The sequence below is a fragment of the Porites lutea genome, chromosome 3 (genome assembly GCF_958299795.1).
Source record: "Porites lutea chromosome 3, jaPorLute2.1, whole genome shotgun sequence".
Classification (NCBI taxonomy): Eukaryota; Metazoa; Cnidaria; class Anthozoa; order Scleractinia; family Poritidae; genus Porites; species Porites lutea.
Genome location: NC_133203.1, coordinates 13,563,612 through 13,588,484, shown reverse-complemented (window position 1 = coordinate 13,588,484; position 24,873 = coordinate 13,563,612). Strand labels below are relative to the sequence as shown.

The 24,873-nt window shown below is 38.1% G+C and overlaps 2 protein-coding genes across 2 annotated transcripts in view; one reads left to right on the top strand and one right to left on the bottom strand.

Annotated features, from left to right (window-relative positions):
• Positions 1-16,730, bottom strand: part of LOC140931592 (proprotein convertase subtilisin/kexin type 6-like) — a 29,846-nt gene extending 13,116 nt beyond the window's left edge. The window contains exons 1-9 of the mRNA XM_073381393.1: positions 16,503-16,730; positions 14,132-14,230; positions 13,633-13,740; positions 12,096-12,227; positions 10,321-10,397; positions 9,941-10,029; positions 9,242-9,417; positions 6,732-6,950; positions 5,565-5,665 (exon numbers count right to left, since the gene is read on the bottom strand). Coding sequence (XP_073237494.1) covers positions 5,565-5,665; positions 6,732-6,950; positions 9,242-9,417; positions 9,941-10,029; positions 10,321-10,397; positions 12,096-12,227; positions 13,633-13,740; positions 14,132-14,230; positions 16,503-16,661 — 1,160 coding nt within the window. The 5' untranslated portion in view covers positions 16,662-16,730. The remainder of the gene's footprint in view (positions 1-5,564; positions 5,666-6,731; positions 6,951-9,241; positions 9,418-9,940; positions 10,030-10,320; positions 10,398-12,095; positions 12,228-13,632; positions 13,741-14,131; positions 14,231-16,502) is intronic.
• A 3,082-nt stretch (positions 16,731-19,812) lies between these two features.
• LOC140931590 (uncharacterized) lies at positions 19,813-24,455 on the top strand. The gene is made up of 5 exons (XM_073381392.1): positions 19,813-19,906; positions 20,496-20,567; positions 20,930-21,067; positions 23,185-23,286; positions 24,195-24,455. Exons 1-5 carry the CDS (start codon positions 19,874-19,876, stop codon positions 24,453-24,455), a joined length of 606 nt encoding a protein of 201 aa, XP_073237493.1. The 5' UTR covers positions 19,813-19,873.
• The last annotated feature ends 418 nt before the right edge of the window (positions 24,456-24,873 follow it).

Sequence of the window (24,873 nt, the reverse complement as noted above, 5' to 3'; positions counted from 1 at the left end):
GGGCGTGGTCGTACTATGGGTATGATACTTTGAACATGCCTTATTGCAGCTAAAGAACTGTCATCATATCTTACCAGAGAAGACAAATCCCTTACTCCACTTGTTTGCTGAACCACACAGCTTATACAGTATGTTCCAATCCACAACAAAAATAGTGTCATTTCACGACAATGTTTGAAAATATGCACATCTTCAATGCAGACATGCTTGGAGCCAAATTGCAACATAGCACATAAGTGGTTACAGCGCGGAGAGTAAGGTTTATCTCAGTTCCACTGATACTGACAAATGTGTTTTCACACCCACAACTTTGTACAGTGTATTCCGGTTACTAACAGGGGCAAATAAAGTTCCTTAAGTCCAGTATCCACAAGGATTAATAAGAGAGTAACACATTGCATAAACTGCTATAGGGCAGCACTGTTTACAGGAACATTGGTAACTATTAACATTTGATATACTACAATTTTCAACATTGCTTGAGAAAAGATGAGGTTCAAAGGTGGCAATATGTACACCTTTAAGTTCATATATATCCTCATTCCTATCCAGAGTCTGAAAATATTGTACTAATTTATGCATGGATGGTATTTCCAACAATACACATGTCCCTTCACTATGACTGTTATGATACATATCTCTAGCATGAGAATCAAATACATAATATACCCCAGCCTCAGTGCTGTAGATACCAACACCAATAATTGCCACCGTTAAAATGAATGAGTTGTAATTCAGTGCCAAGAGTGTTTGAACTACTGTAACCTGTGAGTGGCATATACAGTAGTGATGGATGTTACAAGTATAACTGTCACTGTATTCAAGGTGGAAAAATTGCTCAAACACTGTAACCATTCCTGGCAATTCTGTTAACATTGACATAGATTGTCTTGCAAGCAGTGACAGACAAGAATATAATTGAATACCAACAATCATTATTTGAGTCATATCATCAACTGAAGTCATCTTTGTTATCTTACTGTAAATTAAAGCGCACAGACTCATTGCGACACATCGTTGTCCACCATATTTTTCCCCAAATCCTGTAACATTTCCTTGACAGTATGGAGTATTAATTGTTTTTGTAGCATCTACATAAATTGAAGGTCCGGGATTCTTCTCTATATCAGTACAAAGCTTAAATTGGCCAAAATTAACCCGGTGATTCAAACTGTTTTAAGCAGTATAAAATGGATAATTACATGTACAGAGGAGCAAATTCTTACTTAGAAGCCTATTTGGATATCTCATTCCACCTAAATCGCCTGTGCTCTGCTGCTTGGACGACAGATACACCTTCCCTCGTTTACGAACTAGTTTTGTAGTTGTCCCTTAAGTAAAAAACTCACACTGTTACTGTTACTTCTGTACCTGTTTAAGTGTAAACCTTTTCTACTTTTAACGTAACAATGAATTTCAGACGACAATGGTGTATTTTTCCAAATACTCTTCCATACAAAAAGTGTCACTTTCCGTGTTTTCTGTAACAAAGATTTTAATTTCTTCATTGGTAGTCTGCTAGGGGCATGACGGTAACCGGTCATTTTGTTCCATGGTCAGATCGTCGACATCGTTCCAAGTCAGATCACAGGTAGCCCAAGCTCGAAATATGAGCATCGGCATTGTTGCGTAACATTCAAAATAGAAGGATTTGTATGGGAAAACCGAAAACCTATCGTTTCTGTAACCTACGAAAATGAAAGGATTTCAATAAAGAACAGCTTACCTTACTTAAAATGTGTGTTACGTCTCTCCTTTGTGGTAAACCTTTATATAGAGAGAAAACAGTTTACATAAAAACCCATAAATCGGCCCGTGAACCACAAAGGAGAGACGTAACACATATTTTAAGTAAGGTAAACTGTTCTTTATTGAAATCCTTTCATTTTCGTAGGTTACAGAAACGATAGGTTTTCGGTTTTCCCATACAAATCCTTCTATTTTGAATGTTACGCAACAATGCCGATGCTCATATTTCGAGCTTGGGCTACCTGTGGTTCGATCCATAAACAAACAAGAGACGATTTCAACCAGCCACGGGCTTTAACATTTAAACCGCTGGTTTGAGAGTTTTGAGCTAGAATCGATTGATAGTTTTGAAAGATATAGCACAGCAAGTAAAAGCTATGCCGCTCTGAAGGTATAGTATTTTGAAGCGCTTGTAACCTAAATATTTCTTTGCAGCGGCCGATTTATGCAAATTTTGAAAACAACGCGAGTTTCGAATTATGTATCGGTCAAATCGAAGTTTCAACATGCCCCCCCGGGGCAACCCCCAGGGCATTTGACTTTTTTGAAAATTATCGTTCAAATTCCCCCCTACCCGGGCCAAAATACCGTTCAAATGCCCCACACTAGGGTCCATTCAGGTGATCAAATGCCCCCACCCTGGGGACATTTCACAGGCACAAAAATGACAGAAGGACGGCGGAAACACCTTCAGTTGTCGAACAAAATATTTATCAATATAACAAAAACTGAGAAACACTGTTAGCGTATTTACTACGAACAAAAGTCTCGCGCAAAACGGCGGAAATCGCTGCTACAAGGTCACTGAATGCTCAGCTTTTCTTCGTCATGCAACATACAAAGCGTTCTATAAAAAAGATCCTACCTACTGAGATTACTACGTACATCATGACCATTTCACTGGCATGTATCATCGTTCACCTTATTAATTAACATACTTGCAGTAGGTCAAAGTAGATGACCTGAGCTTTTTATCTTATTTTATTTATGTTGTTGCTGATTGAATCGCCGTTATAGGTATTGTATTTCATTGTAAACACAACAAAAAAATACATTCATACATTCAAAGCCTGAATCCATTATAAAAAATTTTAAAATTTAAATACTTCAAATACGGCACAAAGCTTGTTTAAGCCCTTTCCTCGCAACCAATTGGCCACAAAGGCACAATTTTTTCCACGAAAATCCTCTAACACCGCGTCCCCCATGATAGCTCGCCACGCCAAAGATTTTACATGAAATCGAGGGTGCAGTTCAAATTCCCCACCCCTAAAGCATGGGGATCAAATTCCCCACCCCCTGGAAGACTCTGATAATCAAATTCCCTCCTCCCCGGGACGGCAAAGGTGTCAAATGCCCGGGGTATGCCCGGGGAAGGGGGGGCATGTTGAAGCTTCGATTTGACCGATACATTACAATCTCGATTTTATGGTAATTTGTCATGCCGAAAATATAATGGACTAACCTGGTTTAAACCAATGAAATTGTAAGTTCTGTTATAAATAAATTTCCCACGACGAGATCTCAATTCAACTTCTTTTATTTCCTCCACAACACAATTTTCCTTCTGTACAACTAGCTCATTACCTTCTCTTGTCGTCACCTCGCTGCCATCGAAACACTAACACAAAACTTACTGATAATGCAAAATCTCGACGCACAGCATCGTATGAAAAAACACAACACGCAATACAAAAACAAGTACATTAACCGTCACCCTGCTAAACAAAATTGAAATAATAAAAAGAATTGTTGCAGTTATCACAGTAGTTCCAAAAGAAGCCTCAGTCCCTTTTGGTTTCAATTGTTGACAATCGTCTCTTCCTTCATCGGAACAGATTTTTATCACGGGCAAATCGTTGTGCTCCCTAATGCATAAATCAAAATCACTGTTGTCACAGTGATAACCAGTTACACAAACCCTGCAACTCTCAAACTTGTTAAACATTCCTCTGTTAAAACTCTTATCCATTTTACACGTACACTCCTGACATTCCGATTTGTTATTACGTCTATGGGGTCCATGAGTCTTTCATGTCATTGAATGTCTTGATAATTTCCTTTGTTTTTCTTTGAGTTCGCGGACCAGCCCATTCCGAAAACACTCAGTGTTATTTTTTTAGTGTGGGCCTACCGCGAATAGTGTGTGCATTTGTAAGTTTAACCAGCGATAACATGACTGAACAATACCCGGTATATTAACACGTCCCCCGGAACGCCGCCGCCAAATGTTATCCAAACTGCTTCTCACTGCTGCTTCGAAAAATTTCGGATCAAACGATATCCAAATCTTCGCTCATTGGATCATCCACTCGACCTAAAAAAATCGACCAATCACAAAAAATGGGCATAAAATAAAGAAAACAGCAAATTCAGATGACCTCTTAGGAAACATGCAATTAAAACTGTCTTTCTATGATTGGTGCATTTCGATCCTCTCGTCAAAAAAATGTCAAACGTCAATCATCTTAGCTGACCTCTTAGGAAACGAAAGTTTTCTTCAACGGGTTTCAAAAGGTCATTGTTCATGATTTGTGATTGGTGGATTTCGATCCGTTTTTTGTGTTTCTGTGTTTCAAGGTTCGATGCTTGCGATCTTATTGTGACCAAAACCCGACGTTAATATTCCAAATATTTTTGATAGATTTCATCCCTGGACTTCAGACTTCCAAATTTCGATGAGGCAAAAATACTGAAGATTCAGATTAACTTTAGAGCTCGTAAAAGTGCGATTTAGTGCCGTGTGCAAGCAGAGCTTTCTTTCCCACATGCCTCTTACCTTGTACAAGACGTTCGCATGGCAGACATTCGCCTCGCTTCGCTTGTTTACTTGCCTTGTTTACGTTAGCACGTATTGCGTGCCTATTGCACATTTGCGTCAAAACAAGCCGTTTCCATTACTCTATTTGGGCCACGCCCACAGGAATTCCCACAGGATTGTCTTGGAACAACAACAAGTCATGTGACGTCATGTGACGTCATGTGAAAACGCTTCATTTAAATGAAGAATAGAGGGTTTTCACATGACGTCACGGCGGCCATATTGGTGCTCCAAAACAATGAAACGGCGGCCATGTTGGTGTACCGAGAAAATCCTCTGGGAGTTGAACTCTTTTCTCATGTAAAATGCTTTCTTTTGTTCCAATAAATTAGCATAGATGCTGGTCAAATTAGTGAAAACACTTTATAGGCCACTTTACAACGGTTATGGAAGGAAGCCAGGCTGACGGTGACCTTGTTTTGAGACAAACCTTCCTGCTTTATTATAAAAATCAAAATATTCATATGCTAAGCAGTATTTTTCAAGGACAATTTCCATAACAAAGCAAAGGAGGTTTGTATCAAAACATGGTCACCGTCAGCCTAGCATTCACTCGAAGCTAGGGTACAACTGTAAAAGGGTCTGTTATGCAGATCGAGGAGGGTGTTACCTGATAACATCTTCCTTAATCTGCAAAATTCTTTATCATACTCAGCCTCATCCAGTAATTTCTAATTATATTCAAGAATTTTGTAGGTAGTGGAAAGATGTTGGCTTAAGCTGGCTAAGCGAGAGCGAAGAGGGTGCTGTTGATCACGCTGTATTTATAGACAACGTCTGACTATCTAAACCCGTAAAAACATAGAAGAACAATAAATAATTGTAATATAATTATGTAATTTTCAAATAACGGCCTTAGAGCTGAAATAAAACTTAAATGCAACGCGGGGCCAATATGGATAGGGTATAAATATTCGATATCTTAACGCGGTATCTTCGTGGTCCTAATAAAACTGCACAGAATCCAATCAGCAATTTTTAAAGCACTACTCACTTTGCACTCAGCATCAAAGCAATAAGTCCTGAGGCCATGGCTGCCGCAGCTGAACTAGCACCAAATGAATTTGTACAACCCATGTTAGCATCAGCAGTGACCTGAGTGTAATAAATAAATTGTGATAAGTAATACATTTTAATATGTTTTATGGTAATACAGTAAAACAAGTAAAAACCCACGTGTAAGGACCTGCAGTATTTTGAGTCTGGCAAAAAACGTTCTTGTATTTTGGGCTAGTCATTGGCAATTTAGGCGAAGTATGTTCTTAATTAGGTTCTTCAGTTCTATGAAGGAGATGTAACTGTAGAAAAATAATACCAGAAAAATAATATACTTGAGTTTGGTCCTTATTCACAACTGTACATTGCAAATGGAAACCTCTTTTGTGCAAGGTCCAGGACGGAACGAAGGAATCATGGATGAGAGAACAACAGACCTGCTCTCTTTACAAGATATATTAACATGTGAAGAGTACACTCAGACATCAGCATACAAAGGCGGCAGCTGCCCTCAGTCCATTTATGAGCTTACTGTCCCCACCTAACCCATGATGTGACTGATGTGTAAAGGTTGACCACATCACCGGGGTCTACTTCCCCTACTCTTTTGGCACAGTTGTGTAGGTTCTTTTACGTACCACAAGAGCCAGATAAGTGTAAGTGCTGTGAGACGGGACCTACGGTTTTCCGTCCTTATCCAAGATGCAGATGCAGATGTCATTACAAAGGCAGCACTTTCTCCTCAGTTATTTAAAGACCCTGAGTGTTGTTCTGGCCGGGGTTCAAACCCGCGACCTCCAACTCTGCAGACGGTGCTCTCCCAACTGAGCTAACCAGGCGGCGGTTGAAGACAATTTATAAAATCTGTACTTTATATAAACCTGCTTTTGTTGTAGGAATTACAATTACACCTTTTATTCTAATTGCAGTTTGGTACAGTAATTTCTTGTAATACCAATTTACAATCTCAAAGTCAAACTCCTTGAATAAAATGTTTATCGTAACTTTAGTGTGACCAACATATAAGGACCTGCTTGATTTTTCTTGGCTAAACATGTTCTTATATATATTTTGGGGTATTAAAACGGCATATTTCTGCCAGCAGGTTCTTAAACGACTAGATTCTTACACACGGGTTTTACTGTACTACATGTCTCGGACATACCACTTTGCTGCCACGGTCAAAGACGTCTTTGCTGTAAGTTACGGCCATGATTCCTGCACAGCGCTCACCATAACTAGGAATTGACCCATCCTTGTTAATCCCAGTGATGGCAATAGTATATATGCTGTTGACATAGCCATTGAAAGCACAGCTATCTTTGACAAGGATTCCTCCATTGCCTGCAGCAAACACATATATAGAACCACGACCGCTGCGACCCTAGCAGATTAAGAGCAGAGTGGTTTATTTACTTTACGCCTGGAATGACACAATTTAAAACAAGTGCATCGTTTGAATCCTGTCTTGTGCTTATTAAGACTTCACTTCAATGGAACATCCACAGGCACGCCCACTTTTGATCAAAAGATCTGTTATTACAAACGCCACGGGAGTTGGCCTTTATCTTACACGACGTCAAAGAACAGCCTGGTATTTGAAGTGACCTGTTTAACGCTGCCGTTATTGAGCTCATTCCAAAACGCAAAGGCGTAACGTGTCTGATCATCCGTGGACTGACACCGAGCTCGTCATACTCTTTGCCAAGATAAATAGAAAAAGGAAGAAAGCATAAAAGACGACAGCCCCCAAGGATTTAGAGAAATTCAAATCGAGCTTCTGTCCAAACTGACAATTATTACTTCCTCCAAAGAGAACTAGACTGTCTACACAAATGGAGCCAGGACTGGTCAATGCAATTTAACGGAGGCAAATGCTTAGTGTTACATATCTCCAGAAAGGATACTTCATGCGGAAGTGAGAGGACCTACACTGTTGATGGACAACAGCTTGAATATGCACCATCTATCACTGACTACGACATTACTGCATGCAATGACATGTCCTGGTCTAGACAAAAATAACCGTCACTAACTTATAACTGTTGTGAAAGCGAATACGACTATTGGACGTCGTAACCGAGTCTGCAGGGACATGCGTGATTCAAATATGAGAAAAATGCTTTATTGTGCCCTAATTCGACCCAGCCTTGAATACAGCAGAAGCCTGTGGTCCCCTTACACGTAGAATGTCCAGCGAAGAGCAACGAAATTTATCCTGAAAGATCCTAAGAATGAGTCTTATAAAGATAGGCTAATTCAAACTTGACTTACTACCTTTAGAATAACATAGGTTAAATTACGGAAATTTCTGATTTATTACTCATTTTCAGGCCTAGAAACGGCCTTATATCCATTAACATTAGTAAGTGAGCCACGATACCGAACACGAAAATAAGACAACACCAACTATAAACTAATTTACGGCGGACACATTCAGAATTATTTCAGAAAGTCATACTTCATTAGGACTGCCGAGTTCTGGGAAAAAGATAATATTTTTTTTATGCCACTGCAACATCATATCACTGTCATTTTACATTTATATATATGTTGTGGTTTGTTTTTATCCTAAAAATAAATTTTATTTTATCCTAAGTTTAAATTTTATTTCCCTTTGTGTTTATTAAAAAACTCATTATCATACATTACCCTGCCCCAACAGAAAAGGAAATAAAATTTAAACCAAGTATAAAATTGAACAACAACATTATATATATATTTTCAAAACTGAATCATTGGATAATGCAATGCTAGAGCTCTGATTGGCCAAGCCATCATGGTATATGAGCCATTATACCATGCTCTCCAAATATAGTAACTGTACGCCTCTACTCAAAATTAAAAACAAGCTGAAAATAGGATGTTTTTACAAATAAGGTCGGGAAGATTTCTCGATATTTTGTGGGCGTTTTTAATAAAACAGTTATTCCACTCGTGCTTGTTGGATATGTGATGATTATAACCAACCCATATCAAACGCGCACTCGTGGAATAATTGTTAAATAATATTTAGTTGACTAACTCGAACCTTCAAGGGAAAATAGAAAAAAGTTCGAGTTAGGCTGTATCGGGAGTTCCCAACAAATAACCGAAACAGTTTTCACTCATTTTTCTCTGAACATTTTATTCACATTTTAATTGTACAAATGTCAAGTGAAAATTGAACAGTACTTGGATGCGAACGTGACGTAACAAAACAGTGCCTTTAGTAGGGCATGCATTTTACTTTTACGAGAAGTAGTAGTTCCTGATGCTTCTCGGCAGCCAGGTCTATTCATAGCTATTAGTAATTATTATTGGAAAGTTTTCCACGTTATATTTGAAAGAATCAACATCAGCTTCCACATGTGTACAACACTTTAATGTTTCGGGTTGCAGGACACTTTTTTTTTTTACTCGTGACGCCCTTAAACATGGTTCGAGTTATCAAGGGTAAAAATCATACAGAAATGATCCGGAAGGGAAACAAAAATTACTTCGAGTTAGAGGGAGGTTCAACTTATCAAGGACTCAAGTTACCGAAGGTCAAATTACAGTAAATGTATGAATAAGAAATCCAGGGGAAATGCATTATGGTTCGAGTAAGCGAGGGTTCGAGTCATCGAGAGTCAACTGTGTAAGATATCTTTGGTATTGTAACATTCCACAGAATACTGCACTGCATTATATTACCTCCTCTGCACCCTTTTTTAAAGCATCTCTTGTCAAGGGGCCTGGGCCTGCCACCGCAAATCCCCTATCATCTGGTCCCCAGCTATTTGAGTAGATGTCAATTAAATTCTTTTCATGACTGAGGGCTTTGCATTCAAGGTCATCTGTTGCCATCTCGTCAAAAAACAGGCGAATCCCTTAACAGAAAAACAAACATGAAGCAATTTTAATAATGAAATATGAAAGAATGCTGTTTGAGAGTCATAAAAAGAAAGAGATTTGTAAGAGCATAGAGAATGCGTGAAGTGCTAGCACAAGTGTCGCAAAACTCATTTTTAGCCATTTCGCCATCAATTGCCAAAAACTGAACAAATCCAAAAAGGAAGGGGTAGTAAAAAATGCGGTTTACGCCACTAATTCCCTATTCCAAGGGTTAACATCGGAAGACGCTTAACCACTGGCATGAACAAATGATAGGAAAAAGGAGCACACTCTAAATGCGATGATATGTGTGACTTTTCAGACAACGCAATCAACTCCTTGCCCGAATTTCTTTTAATATACATTGTATGGCGTCATAAGATGAGTCAGTCATAATTTCTCGATTTTAAGAAATAAAAATCTTGTCAAGACGAAGCATTTTACAGTAGTCACTCATCGACTGTACATTTAGATCATGAAATAATTATGTTATAAAAAAGGTAATATCTATTACTCTACCTCCTAGTTTCGCTTCGTAGGCCAATCCTACTCCACATTTCGAGTTATTAAGCGCGCCAGCAATCACACCTGCAACCTTTTCACCATGCCTGAAGTGAATAAATTCAAAGTAATTTTGGCATGATGTATTCATTTGTCAGTAATAAAGAAGAACGCATTGACACACATCAGTTGCAATGCTTTGAGTGACAGGGAGGTTAACAATGCTAATTGTATAAATGAATAAATAAATAAATAAATAAATAAATATGAAACTTATATTGCGCATATACGATAGAAATGTTTCCATATGCGCATTACAGACGATAAGATAAAAATAAGTCAAATTGTAGGTCGTTTGCAACGGTTATGCCCCCAATAACAAAATAACAGTATATTACCCATATTGTGGAATAGAACGATTTGATGGTACAGGATCAGTGTCATTGTCAATCACATCCAAACTCGCTCTTGGATCCTGTGTGTAGGTATTAAAAATAAATACGAATTACAGTCAAACCCTGCTTTACAAACACATGCTTAATACAGACACCTCATTATTACGGACAGTTTGCTTTGTCCCAGAGGAAGGAAAACCCTTACATTCACTCTAAATTTGACCCACTTAAAGGGGCTATGTCACCCCTGACGAAAAAAAACTTGAAAGACTGCGACAGGTTTGAACCCAGGAGTCATTTCAAAAGTAGGTTGAGTTTGATCGTCCGGGTGAACGTAGTCCTGAACAGGACGAAAAAAGGACTGTTGTTGTTGACAGTGACTGACGTTTCGACAACCTGGGCGGTAGTCATCTTCAGAGTCAAAGTGAGTTGTATCACGTCAGTTGATGGTATTATACTCTGGTTATTGATCTGATTGGTCAATTGCGTCGCGAAGTTATTGGTCGTCTGTCAGTTAAGCCGTGATGTTATTGGCTATGAAGACTCGTAATCAGTAATTGGTGCGTTTCGATCCGTCTATTGCCACAGTTAAACAGTCGTCTATTGTTAGTCAAATTGTCAGTTCTCCAGTCGTTCTCTCGTAGTTAGTTTTGCTTGATCTCGTCAATTGCTGGTTTTCAGTGTCACGCCATTCAAAATAGATCAAAATAAAAATAAAAACTATTCGATAGATAAGGTCCAGAATCTGGGAAATGAAAGGAGGTAAATATACAAAGACCCTCGCCAAGATTTGGATCGAAGAAATAATTTTTACACGAGATATCCTAGGAAATATTTTACCCAAATTTATAGAGCTTTGTATGGAGACGTCATGCTGGAGCTCATCCGGATGAGCTCCAACATGGCAGACTTAAACCAACAGACACATCTGTTACCGAGTTTTGCTACAAATGCGTGAATTTACCCCTAGAGGAACTCATAAATATAAAAGTAATACTTTTTCTAATACTTGAACTGTTTAGATAGCAAAATTCCTCGAAAAAAGTCACTTTTTTAACCTAAATGACAGCTCTCTCGGCCGTCATGTAAATGCTGCGTCACCCAAAAGCTTAGAAATTCAAGTGTACTCTACTACAAAACCAAGAACCCTAGCCTTTTGAAGCGAAAATTTGTTTGAAAATTAGTTTTCAGCTGCTCTAATACACCATGAAAGAATAAGTCTCAGTAGGATGGATAGTTTTGTAGTTTGAATTTTAGTGACGTCATGTGAAAACCAACAATAAGTCGTTTGTACGTTTGGGTCTAGAATAGGGTATCATTTTTCAGGAAACTGATCAGTTGGTTGAGGATTTAATCTAGACTAGGGATTGTGGTATAAGGTTTTGTTTTGGCTAGACTACTGTGCTAGTGACCTCAGTAGTTTCTGGAAAACAGCTACTCTAGGATAGGGGTGATTTGTGGAGTATACTCTAGTATAGGGTAGCAAAATTCAGCTGAAATAGCTCTGGTCCACCCAGAAATTCCTAAAGTACCCCCCCCCCCCCCCCTCGGCACCATATGTGGGTTGAGTTTGTCATTGATTCTCTCCTGCTCCAAGGGGTTTTTCGCGGAGTTTTCCAGTTTTCCTGTGTCCTCAAAAACCAACATTTCCAAATTCCAATTCGACCAGGAATCAGGTAGATTAAACCACTTAATGGATGTTCCCCCTTCAAATGATTATTTATTTATTTTTATTCGTATGTAAATTTTTTTAATGAATTTAGCAAAATTAAACGTACATAATTGGGTTCAATCTCAGGATGTTTGGGATTAAATCCTTCATCAACTACAGCAACAACAACTCCAGCACCAGTAATTTTTCTTCTCCAAACATCAATTACATTGTATGTTGGTTGACCATCATCTCTGTGCTGAAGAGAAAATTAATGATAATAGGACCGAGTGGAGTCCAACTCAGTCCCAGTACACTGTAATCATACGAGTGGTTAACACAATTTGTTTTGTCACAAGTATGATAACAGACCGAATTAGACAAAGTTCTGATAATAGACCTTTTAGCATGTATTTTTTTCCCTGATTGTTGTCCAGGGAATTTGCATTTAGTGATCATAAATTATGGATAATGCACGTGGATGCACATACTTGAGACAACATTTGAAAGGAACAGTTCTCTGGGGTACTATCCACGTGGTTTAAAAATGTGAAAACATACAAGCTAAAAAGGTCTATTAATCATAATAAAATTTGTAATATCACACAATTTTTTTTAAAAACTAAAATAAGATAATATTATATTCTGAGAGTATTTTGCTACAGTGTCGGAGTAAAAGAAAAAATGCTCAAATGCAAGTGTGCGATGGCGTATTGTTCAATTACACTGTATCAACAAGGAGCCCTAGCGTTATTTCCCCTTTCTATGGGGGTCTGGGAGCATCTTCACCCAGAAAATTTTGAAATTGAAAAGCCCTAAAATGCAATTTCCAGCCTTCCAAGGACTAAACTGAGTACATTCAAGAAAATGTAGCCTTCATTACAAGTTTCGATTTATCAGTCACAGTCAATCAACTTCTACAACTAACAAACAAATGACAATAAGAAAGATGCATGTGAAAACTTGACTGAACTACAGCGTTCACAAAATATGCCTTGTGAAAACAGCTTATGATGTTTCCATCAGATTTTATGATAATTATTCATTTACCACATTTTTGAGTAGTTACTTCTTCTTTTGGGAATAAAAAATTAGCCAACTTCTTTGTGCTTTTTGAAACCCTGACAGTCAAACCTCCTTTTATAGACACTTAATATGGACACCTTATTATTAGATGGACACCTCAGTATTATGGACAGTTCGGTTTGTCCCAGAGAAAAGAAAGCCCTTACATTTTCTTTAAATTCAACCCACTTAAAACGGGCAACCCGTTAATACAGAGGCTTTCTATGGCTCCCTCAGTGTCCCTATTAATGGGGTATGACTGTAGTAATGATTAATGCTTTAACAGCAATTAATAAGTAATTATAAACCGATACCTTTTAATGCAATAATATTTATTTATTTATTCATGTATTCTATTCACTTATTTTTGTGTCATGACAAGTTTATTCACAATTTCCAAGGTCACATCTCACAAAACTGTGTCTACCCACTTCAAATGGACACTGTTAAATCATACGGACATTTTCTATGTGTCCCTCAGTGTCCTTTTTAACAGCGTTTGACTGCACATGTAGAATTGTATGTAGGCTCTACCTCCGTAAGTAAGAAGTCTAAGTCACTACAAAACAAAACAAAGAAACTGCTTTCATTACACTTACAATGTACCACATATCCTTATATCCTGGATCATTAGGTTTGCGAAATTGCATAGAGTTAGATGACAGCAGTTTGTAAGACTTTATTTCCTGTTGTGTAACCATCTGAACCTGCAAAAAAGGTGCAAAACAACAATAATCAACCTTCAATCATTGACACTTCAAGACACTGTCAATAGTATTAAAATACATGCATTTTTCTCTTCTAGCTACTATTCTACACTCAGTCTGGAGCATTTAACCTTGCATGCAATAATGCTATGATACATTTATGATGACAAAAAGCTTGCTTTCCTAATTTTCATGCAAATTAAGACAGCATTTCTATTACATTGTAGAGGCATGGACATAAAGAAAGAAAAAAAGAAAAATTTTTTCTATGGACATGAACATTCAATTTACTTTTCTTTCTTTTATTTCTTTAACTTCAACTCTGTTCATGGAATCTTCATAAAGGATAAAAAAAATTAAAGAGTAGACAAAAGGGGTGTGGTCAACTTACACTTGATTCTGACAAAAGTCCTTCATGTAGGTGGGTTCTTGAGACATTGGATATTTTTTCCACCTTTTCATGCACAAAACTGTAGTGATTATAAATGACCTGCAACGAGCAAAATAAACAATAATAATTTATGCCCCCATCAAATTTTCAAGAATGCGCATTCATTTCCGAACATTTGTCAAGTTGCCCTTTCCCACTGAGGCTTTATTGCCAAGGTTGGACTTACTTTATTTCCAGGCCTCAAATTTAAGAGGACAAAATAGCCAACTTCTCTGAGCAAAATAGCCAACATGTTTTGTCAGTCATCGGTGCTTATTGAAACCCCTGAAGTCACTAATAAAAGTGACACCGTGATCAAACCATTGTTTCCGAAAGACACTAATATTCCCTTCTATCATTATTTTTCCATAATTCCAAAGGATGAGAGATCTCATTGTTTTTGTCATCTTCTGAGACTTTAGTTATTTGTTGAAAATAATCTAGTAACTCATGGTTAAAATGAAAATATTAAATGAAATATTAAAGAGGAAATGACCTTCTCCTCTTCCCTAAATAGTCCAAAGATCAGCCCCATGGCAGTGGAATGGGACATGCAATGCCTTCTGGGAGATCTGTCTACTATTGTGTCTTTTTACAGCCCCAATAATTTTTATAGGCAGCCCACTAATAATAAATGTATATCCTGAATTTGCTGAGGAACAGACAAACAAACTTAACACTGGTCATATTTAGTAAGTTTGTTTGTCTCAAATAGTTTTGCGAGGAAAAATGGATTTTAGGACCCATGCATAACTTTAATTTCCACTGCTTTCTTCTGCCTCAGACAAGCTTAGACACATTGTCTGTTTGCTTACTGGGTCTAAAATTGAAAGTAATACTCCATTTATTAATTACGTTGACTGTCTTTCATCAGCTTTTAATGATCTACCTATTTTTGCCATGTCTATTCCAAGAGTGCAAAGAAAGCCAGTTTTACAGCCTGCCATTCGGGCAAGCTGTAGCTAGCATGTACTAGCCCACAAGTCATTTCAACTAGCCCCAAAACCCTTTTTGATTAGCAGGATTGATTACCATCCTTCTGTAATTTGAATTTCCCCAAAAAATTCACTTGCCCGTCAGACAAGTTAAGAACAGAATTCACTAGCCCAAAAGCAATATCCACTAGCCCCGAGCCATCGGACACGACTTTCTTTGCACGCTGATTCCCCTTAATTTATTGGGCATGGTGGGTGGTTTAATTCAATAACCGTTCTGCAAAAAGATACTTTGACCATATAAGTTCTCACAAGTTAGACTAGACACAGGTGACTGGTTGGTGGTGTGAAAATTTTAGCTGTAGTTAAAGACTATGTTGAATGCAACTTCACAGTGATGATGGGTGATTGTTTTAACTGTGTTGGAGAAATTAAAACTAGGGAACCCAAGGAAAGGCATTCAGGAAATGGTGAATAGGTGCAACTTGGCCCTATACAAAAAGTTCAAAGGTGAACACAACAAAAATCAAAGGAATGAAACATCTCATTAATACTGTTGCCGCTCATCTAGTTTGCCTTGCAAAAGGGCTCCTATAGATTTTTGGATCCAAAATTCAAGACTTTTCCCATGCTTTTTCCTAAACAATAATCCCTTTTTCCAGACTCAAGGTTATCAAATAGGTGATTAATAGAGACCTTAAAAAATCCAGGAACAAAGCCTTTTTTCATACTCTGCAAACGTATGCATGAGATTTCACTTGAGAAGCACTTGTTGCAGCTTTGAAAAAAAAAAAACTCAAGACTTCATCCCCATTTTCCAGACTATTTCCAGGTCTGGAAAATTGCGAGGCAAATAGCAAGACTTTTTTATTTCAAGGATTCAAGACTCTGTACAAACCCTGCTCACAGGTAACACTAAATCACATTCATTACGACAATTCAGTCGATTCCCCAAATCAATCGATTTTAATCGAACGATCAAATTCCATTGCAGCTGATTGTGTTCCATCAATTTCTTTTTGCGGTTTGGTTAGATTAGATGCTGTATGCAGGGAATTCTTCAGATCATACTCAACCACATACAATAATTGCTACATATTAGTGTCGCTGAATATTGACTAGAACAGGGTAGGGAAAACTTCCACTCGCATTTTGAAAAAAACATATCTACGCCATGTCAGTATTTCAAATTGTTTGGACGACGAATTCCCAAAAAAACGAAGTTCCTACTTTCAACAATTTCAATTGCCCTCTTGATGAGAGCAAGATAACATAGCTAGATGTATCTAAAGAAGACAGGTATTCTGAAACTCAGCCGACTGATTATCAGAATTAAAATATTCTTAACAGAGCACGGCCAGGCTGAGATAGCGAAGAACAACGTTTGAGCTAATTACCTTCCCGTGGTTGACAAAGCCATGTTTTCGCGCGAGCCTCTCAGCCTCTTCAAAATCGCCGTCAATTTGCACCGTCCATCGGTTGGAATATTTAAGAGAACTCAACTGGAAAATGAACGAGAAGAAAACACTCCAAAATAACGGAGCTACCAACGACATTCGCGTTTTAAAGGCAATTCAAGCCACAAATTCATATTTTGAGAAGAATCTCTCCAAAATATAAAAACACAACGTGCTGATTATTTACACCTGGAGAGGTTACAAAGCCTTCGCGTGAATCCCTTGCGCTTCCTTTAGGAACATGCGTTATAATCTAATATTCATAAACATGAAGGTATTTATTCTTAACAGAACGTAAAAACACTAATAATCCTTTGAAATTTTCAGTTTCATTGGGTTCTTTATTTTGGAAACAAACGCTTTACATTGTCAAGGTTTTCTGTAATAACGGCTGCCGGAGTTCGTGACTTCCGTGTTCGCTGACTGACTTTGAATAACTAATTAATCGCCCTCAGAAAAAAAAAAAACTGCCACGCAGTTACACATGTTTCTGTTTTCAGTTCAGTGATCGTGTTTCATGAAACCGGAAACTGAAATAGTTAATAAGTAACAAAGCATAGTAAATAACAATGGATGTAGGTCTTTGGCAATGGATAAAGAAAGGAACATGAATAATGAAGATAAATGGATTCCGGTATATGAAAGTCTACCGGCCCTCTTTCTTGCCGTTACACTATACAGTGACTATAAAAGCTCTATAAACTATAGCCAAAACATTTCTCTGAATACTGACGTTACAGTAGTGTATCTCTCGACCTGGTTTCTGTCCAACGAGGATGGGTAATTTTACTCTGGGACTCACATAACATAAAAAGGTTAGCTAAGTCGTGCCCCAGGTTAATTAGGATTGGAACAAACCATAGTTCACAATCTACCCGATAGCTTTCTTGCTGATACGAAAATTTATCCGGCAAGTATTCAAGTTAAGGTACACTGAAACAGGTAACGAAAACGTGTGACTTGTTTTGCCACATTATTGCTGCAAAACGAGTTGAATGGCGATGTTGCGAGTTTGACCACTCACGAATCAAACCCCTCAGTTGTCTTCCAACAAACCACAAGGTTGTTGGAGGTTATCATCACTGATCAGAAATCATTATTCACGCAACTTACAACAACCTGCTTTGTGAAGACTTGAACGTACGTAGGTAGTGAAAAGCGCAACATAGCTTTTAAAGCCGTTTCGCAGCAATGCTGCAAAACAAGTTGCAAGTCACTGTACACATAACCTGGGTGCCAGAGACTTTTCTAGCGCGGTTGCCGCTCGTGGCTTTGGCCTAAAGCCGAAGTTGTGTCGGGCTTCGGCTTCGTTGTGTCGGGCTTCGGCCTACAGCCGAAGTTGTGTCGGGCTTCGGGCTTCGGCTTCACTTCGGTGAGTGAAAAAAACCTCTGGTACCCAGGGTAAAACCCAGGGTACCGTACAAAGTTCTCCCAAATGAATCCAAGAATCTTTGCACCGCAACCTCGAACCCATTCTCCCTGTCGAGGTTTTGCAGTGGCGAAAATGAATGGATTCCTTTAAGTTTGCTGATTTTACTTCCATTCTTATGAATAAATCAATTAATACTCTTTATTCCACGGTTAAAGGCGTAGTGAAGTGCAGCAAAATAAAACACACTGTGTACGAAAATGGGCAACATATTTTGTTTTAGACTATTACCGGGGGTTAGTAGTGCATTCCAACAGTTAAGGAAGATGTCAAATGTGTCTTGAAAAATATTTAAATAGGTTAAAAGGAGACTTTAATTACGTATTGATTAACATCGAAATAGAAGGTATGATGCGAGAAAAGAAACTTGAATTCGAATTTGCCTTTGTTTGGAATACGAAAATAAAGCTTAATTCACTAGGATTGGAATGGCATTTGATGCAAACTGGATCTGATGCAGCGCCACCAACAGCATGATTATGATTGTCTGATCTGAAGTAGCCCCTATTCGAATACAACCCCTCCATACTTCAAGTTTCGTACGTATGGCAATCTTGAAGATGATTTACTGTTTGGAGTGATTGGCTAGAACGCAGGATTTTTCATACTTTTGACTTCTTCCTCCCTAAAAGACCGTTACTATTAATGTTATAAGCTTGGGAGTGATACTTGAACGTAGATTTTCTTTAATTCCTGGTGGTCTGTTTACTTCGCTATATTCTTGACATTATTAGTTATATAATGAAATCGTAACTTTAACCATCGGGTTTCCATCACGAGGTGAATACGATGTTTTGGTTGTTTGTTGCATCTATCGCTAACCTTCTGCCTGCAACGATTCACTAACCGACACCAACATTTTCTCTTGTTTTTTCAAACAAGTGAAAAAAAAATACAGTCCAATTATTAACTCCTGTAAACGAGAAGAAAGAGGTGTCTTTCGGCGATAGCGAATAACTCGAATAACACGAATCGGTGAGTAGGAACATTTTCTGGTCTGCTGAAGATTTGTTTTTCAAGTATTCTGATTGGCTCATCAACCACAAAACCGCTTTTTTTTTCTGTCGAGCACGTTCAAACTTCAGTACGTGCTCAACACAGTATAGTAGAATTCAGATGTTATAATTTATTTATATATACTGTAGTATCAGCCAACTGGAATAAAGGCCAAGGTTTATAGCACTGATTAATGAATGATGAAACAAATGAAACAAAACACACGACACATCGTGCTTGCCTCACGATAAAAATAACTGAATCAAGGACTGACCCAACGATTATTTTTTTCTGTGAAATAACTGTTGCCTAGAAATTTCTGAACCTCGAGATCGAAAGGTCTTCTGAATACATGTTTTAAATCCCAATTATAGTTAAAACCACAGCATGATCACAGCGGTAATATTAAACACGTCCGAGCTTCAGAACGTGTTCAGCAAAATGGAAGTCAGAGGGTTTTAACTTGACTCAGCGAAACTTCTCTAGGTGGACGTTTTAAGACATCGCTGACATCATTAATTTTTACCAATAGTTACCTTTTATTGAATTAAAAATATGAATTGGTTCTTCTTTTTTCGTTTGTGTGTGTTTTATAGCTGTTGTTTTTGCCTGACAAGTTGAGCAACATTCTTAGCTCCAGCCATGAGAGACTACTAAACAATTTCGCCTCAACTAAGAGGTATCCCAATGTCCATCGAAATGTCCATGACTCACCACTGAGCCTATACTGACTTCGACAAATGGGAGAACATCCAACTGGATCAGGTTTCATCTATACGGACAGCTACAAATATAACTGGACACGTTTGCGACGGCAAATAACATTTGTATCTCTCACAAAAAGCTCCTCAGTCAGTACATCAGGATCACAGCGAGTTCACGATCGATGAATGTGCCCCCTCAGTTGTTTAACATGAAGGTTAGCTAAACAGCGGATATTATTTTATTGACGTACAGTGGAACTGACCAACACTTCCAAATTCCAATTAGATCTAGAACGCACGGACACGTTTCAACGAGTTAGTTCTTAAAGGAGCTGTGTCACAGACAAATTAGGACAAATTCAGACAAATTAGGTAGTTACAAAATGCCCGTTAAATTAAGAGAAACATAAAAATAACCGCTTAAAACATTAAATAAGTAAACACAACAGAAACAACAGACTGATGCCACGGATGGGCAAAACTGAAGAAGATTAAAACGGATTGAAATAAGGGTTTTTGAATACAGTTCAGCCTAAGAGTTTTTCGGAGATGATCCCTGCTGCTTGCAACTTCAAAAATAATGCTCAGGAGACTTGTTTGTTTCGGATCTCTGATTTTGTCATTTACATGTAATTTCTTTGCTTATTTTACTTTAAGTTGCATAGTGATTGAGGGCGAGTAATTGGCAAAATTAAACAAAATGAACTGGACTGCCGTGACACAGCCCCTTTAAGAACTCCTAAGAGCCCCGTGGGCTAACAAAGTGAATACACAAATTGTGCAAATTACAATTTATTTTTCTAGGCTAACAGCGCAATGAAGACTTTGGGATTTTTATTACTTCTTATCTACATTCATGCCGCTATCTCATCTCAGGTATGTGTAGAAAATCATTTCTTCCAATAGCTTGTACGTTTCAGTTATTTCTAAAAGTTGTTCATTGTCTTTGCCGGGCCGGGGTTTTTCTTTTCAGAACAATTATAGGTGTCATACAATATGCTGTCTTGTTAACGATTACCTCTAATACCTTAACTTTATTATACGTTATTGAGTGAACAGAGAGTAGGTAATAGGTACAAAAGAACTTTGGACTGGTAGACCAAATAATCATATCAACAAACCTAGTGTTATTTAACAATGATGGAATGAGGCTGAGTATGATGTTAAGAATTATCAAGAGCCACACATCTTCTATTGATCGATTGATTGTGTGATTCATTCATTTATAATTTCTGTAGCACATACTACAAATCGAAGAGAAGGGAACAAAATTTGCAGAGGGAATCGAAATTGATGAAGAGAGAAACATTGCAGTTTTCCGAGTTCCTGCTCACAATGGCGTCCTCGGCGCTGACTTCTACAATGATTTTAACATGGTAAGTTGGTCTGAAATTTGGTATTGAAAATTGCTGCTCCGACGGGCGCTACATTAGGTTCCCCGCCCCTACCACCCCTCAGAAAAAAACCTTTTGCATTGACACTTTAGAAGTTCATACCGATCATTCATTCGTTATATATATATTTTTTCCTTCATGAGAACTTTTATAGGCTTTGGAAAGCTAAAGTGATCCTTGAAAACTTCCATAAAGGAATGATCGTTTTTTGGCGAGTTTACTAAGTACAGAGTAAACACTATAATACTGATAATACAGCAAACTGATCCTCACGTCAAAGCGATGAACAAGAAATTTACAAAAATTGTATTTTATTTTAACAGTTTAACCTTCGCACGTACAAGGGGGAGGGGGAGGGAAGGTGTTGCCACCCCCCCCCCCCCCTCTGAGGTTTTTTTGATTTTTTTTCCTGGACGATAAAACATCAGCACCTGACGTTTTCAGTAGCTGTTCGTTTATCCCTCGCGCGCATTTTAAGAACAGTTTAGTGATGGTCAGTTACCATGGTTACGAGATATGACATTACAATTACAAAAAGATACAAAAAAACAGGAAGAAAGAAATGGCGAGGAGGCCTAAAGGAAACTATTACAAATTTTCAAAGATGGAATAAAAATTACGGCGACGAATAGAAAATATTATCAGATGGGAAATTAAATTAACAAACAATATTAAGGAAGTTTACAAATGTCGAATATTAAACAGCTTTTTCTCAAGATGTTTGTTGGAGTATACTAATAATTATTACAAATAAATGCCTTCAGTGCTCTTTTAAAGGAAAAGGGGGAGGAAGCGTTGATGATGTGGGCGTTTAAGGTGTTATAAAATTTAGGTCCTTGATAATTAATACCGAGAATTGTTTGATTCGAGTACGGCAGAAAGGCAGACGAAATTTACGAGAGTTTTTTGTATTATACCAATGAAAGGTAGAGTATGTCTTTGATAGGAGTACATGAATAAGCCTAGTTGGTACCACACGAGCTTTTTCATTTGATCTGGTACAACGCCATGAGCGATTGACAAATTCTTGTTCCGAAATGATTTGAATGGATTCCTTAATTATAGACATTGAATATTATCGTATCCAGCGGCTTTCCCGGAAGCAAAAGATTGAGCAACGGTAATAATTTCATCCTCTGTTGTTGGGCTAAAAAAGACTGATTCTCGAAATGATCCAGATAGAAAACCTTTATGTGAAGAAGGAGGAGGCTTCATTTTCTTTGCCAGGTTCGGACCAATACTAGAGAAGTAGCGGTAAACCTATTTGCTACTTCCACTGGACGTCCGCGGGTCAATCTATCTTATTTTAACTATTTTTCTTTACTTGTCCATCGCATTGCCGTTAGGATCAGTTTGCCGTTTATATGGTATTGCATACAAGCTGTTTTTACCGTTCCAGGAACCTACAACTGAGGCCCCGTCTACATGTATCCGTTTTTGTTTGAAAACGGAGTTTTTTCCCCTCTGGTTTCGCCTATCGTTTACATGTAACCAGTGAAGACGTCCACCGAAAACGCGTCTTTTCAAAACCGCTCTCCAGAGAGGAGATTTTTGAAAGAGCCGTTGTGTTGCACTAGTGTGAATGGAATGAAAACGAAGAGGTTTCTGAGAAGGATACCGTCACGATGTTGGATACCATGGCCATTTAATGTGCATTCTCCCAACAAAGAGTCACTGTATTTCGTTTTCGTTTGGACATTTAGAAACGATTGAAAAAAGGCAACGTATATACGGGGATTTTTTAAATACGGAGAAAAAAATCTCCATTTTCGAACTAAAACAAATCCGTGTGGACAGGGCCTGAGAGAGATCCGGCACCACTCGGTTTGTTGCTGTGGTGTTGCTGCTTTATCATATTTAACAATTATTCTTTGAAATCGATGTGAACAGTGACTAAATATTTAGAGAGCCGCAAAGCCGTTTCTTTCGACTGACTGCCCCTTGGTCGCCAAGGATGCTTTTAATCAAGAGCTTCAAGCCGACTGGGACCTAGAGAGCCTCCAACTCCACGTCTAGTTATTAACAAATATTCTCCTCCCTAAACCCGGTTGTGCTTTAACTTTACTGTGAGTATGATTTCAAAACTTATTTTTCTGCAGCGTGTAACCGTTACAAGGATTCTGTCGCGAAAAGTTTGTTATATTTCTGAAAAGGACTTGTCGCTTTCTGCGCCGGGGAAAGTGAAAGCGGATCTTGCAAGGGTAGGTAGTTTCCAATTCATTCTAGGACGATCACTGCATAGCAGATAAAATAATAGTTATAATAATACTGATAATGAATTCTAAATAAATTTGAATGCTTTAATTTTTTTATATAGTTTTCAGCACATTCGGAGAAACATGTCGTGTAATTCACAGATTGTTATCCCTTAAGGGGCTGTTTACATATATGGAGGGCAGAAGAATAATGGCAGCAGGAAGATCCTAGAAGGCAGAACAACTTTTCGTTGGGTTTACATGCAGAATTATATGAAAATTTGGTCTGTGTGGTTACCAAGGAGAGAAGGAAATAAAGAAGGCGGTCGACAGTGACAAAAATGCAATCAAGGCCCTTCTGCTCTCTTTACTGGTGTTAATAACTTCCTTTTAAGCAGAATTATCACAATCAGTGAGCTCGTGGTCACCCCAAACGAAATGGTCTGCCTTTATTACCGTGATTAGCCACTGAAAACGATCTGCCGCCATGTTTTCTGGTTTGTCCCTAGTATATCGATATTCCGAGCACGGGCAATTTACATCATGCTAGGTAAAAATATCATAGTACCAGGAATATCCTCTTAGCTAGGAGCACCAGGGACTTTAGTACAACCCTTTGCCGGCATGTTATATGAATGTAGAAAACATCTGGCGCTATATGATCCACCCTCTAGGATCTTCCTGCAGGTGTTAGCATTCCCCCCCCCCCCCCCCCCTCTTCATGTAAACAGCCCCAAAGATACATGCATAGCATGAAGAAGAAAACTACAACACCTGCTCAAAGAGCTTTAACCGTTGCGACGATATAAAGTAAGAGAGGTGAATAGTGGACTTTACAAAGATACGTAAGAATCATCATACAGGTTTTGGAGTCTTTCAATCTTTAATGGATTAATTTGTGTTTTATCTCACAGGCCACTCCTAAGGTATCCAAGCCAAAAAAGCTTCCTGTAGTGGAAAAATCTTACGTGGTGATGATTACTGGCAAAGCCGACAGAACCCTGCTAACAAAGGAGATCTTGGATTTCTGTGGAGTCTTGCCCATTTATAACACAAAACGGTATCCGGACACCAGCACCAAGAGTGGAGTTGCGGGTAATGAAGAAAATAACTACCATAATTACGCTCTGTATTCTAAAATAGATGAAGATTTATCCACTCATTATAGGAATTAAGGGATATATAGTGCAGAGAAGAAAGCACTCGGCGTCCCACATGTTCAGTTGATAGAAGTTCTCTTTTCTGCTCTGAGACATACGCAGATTAGGGGTGGGCAGAAGGGGATTCGTGTTTCATTATTATTATTATTATTATGTCGCAGTATGAAACTTTGGAATGCTGTCCACATTATGAGTAGTATAGGGCGCATAGCGTAACCTACACCACTTGAGAAGCTATACTTAGAAGTAAAAAAAGGTCGATACGAAACCTTATACGATCCTAAAATACAATGATATGAATCTCTCTACTTAAAAAGCCAATTTAGAATATTATTAAATTCTGATATTATTATTATTATTATTATTATTATTATTATTATTATTATTATTATCATCATCATTATAAGTGATAATGGTAAAAGTAAATTTATAA

Coding starts and splice junctions, on each gene's coding strand:
- LOC140931590 (XM_073381392.1), top strand. CDS start 19,874: ATGAATGTGCCCCCTCAGTTGTTTAACATGAAG. Junction 19,907..20,495: donor CTCAGTTGTTTAACATGAAG/GTTAGCTAAACA, acceptor TTATTTTTCTAG/GCTAACAGCGCAATGAAGAC. Junction 20,568..20,929: donor ATGCCGCTATCTCATCTCAG/GTATGTGTAGAA, acceptor TAATTTCTGTAG/CACATACTACAAATCGAAGA.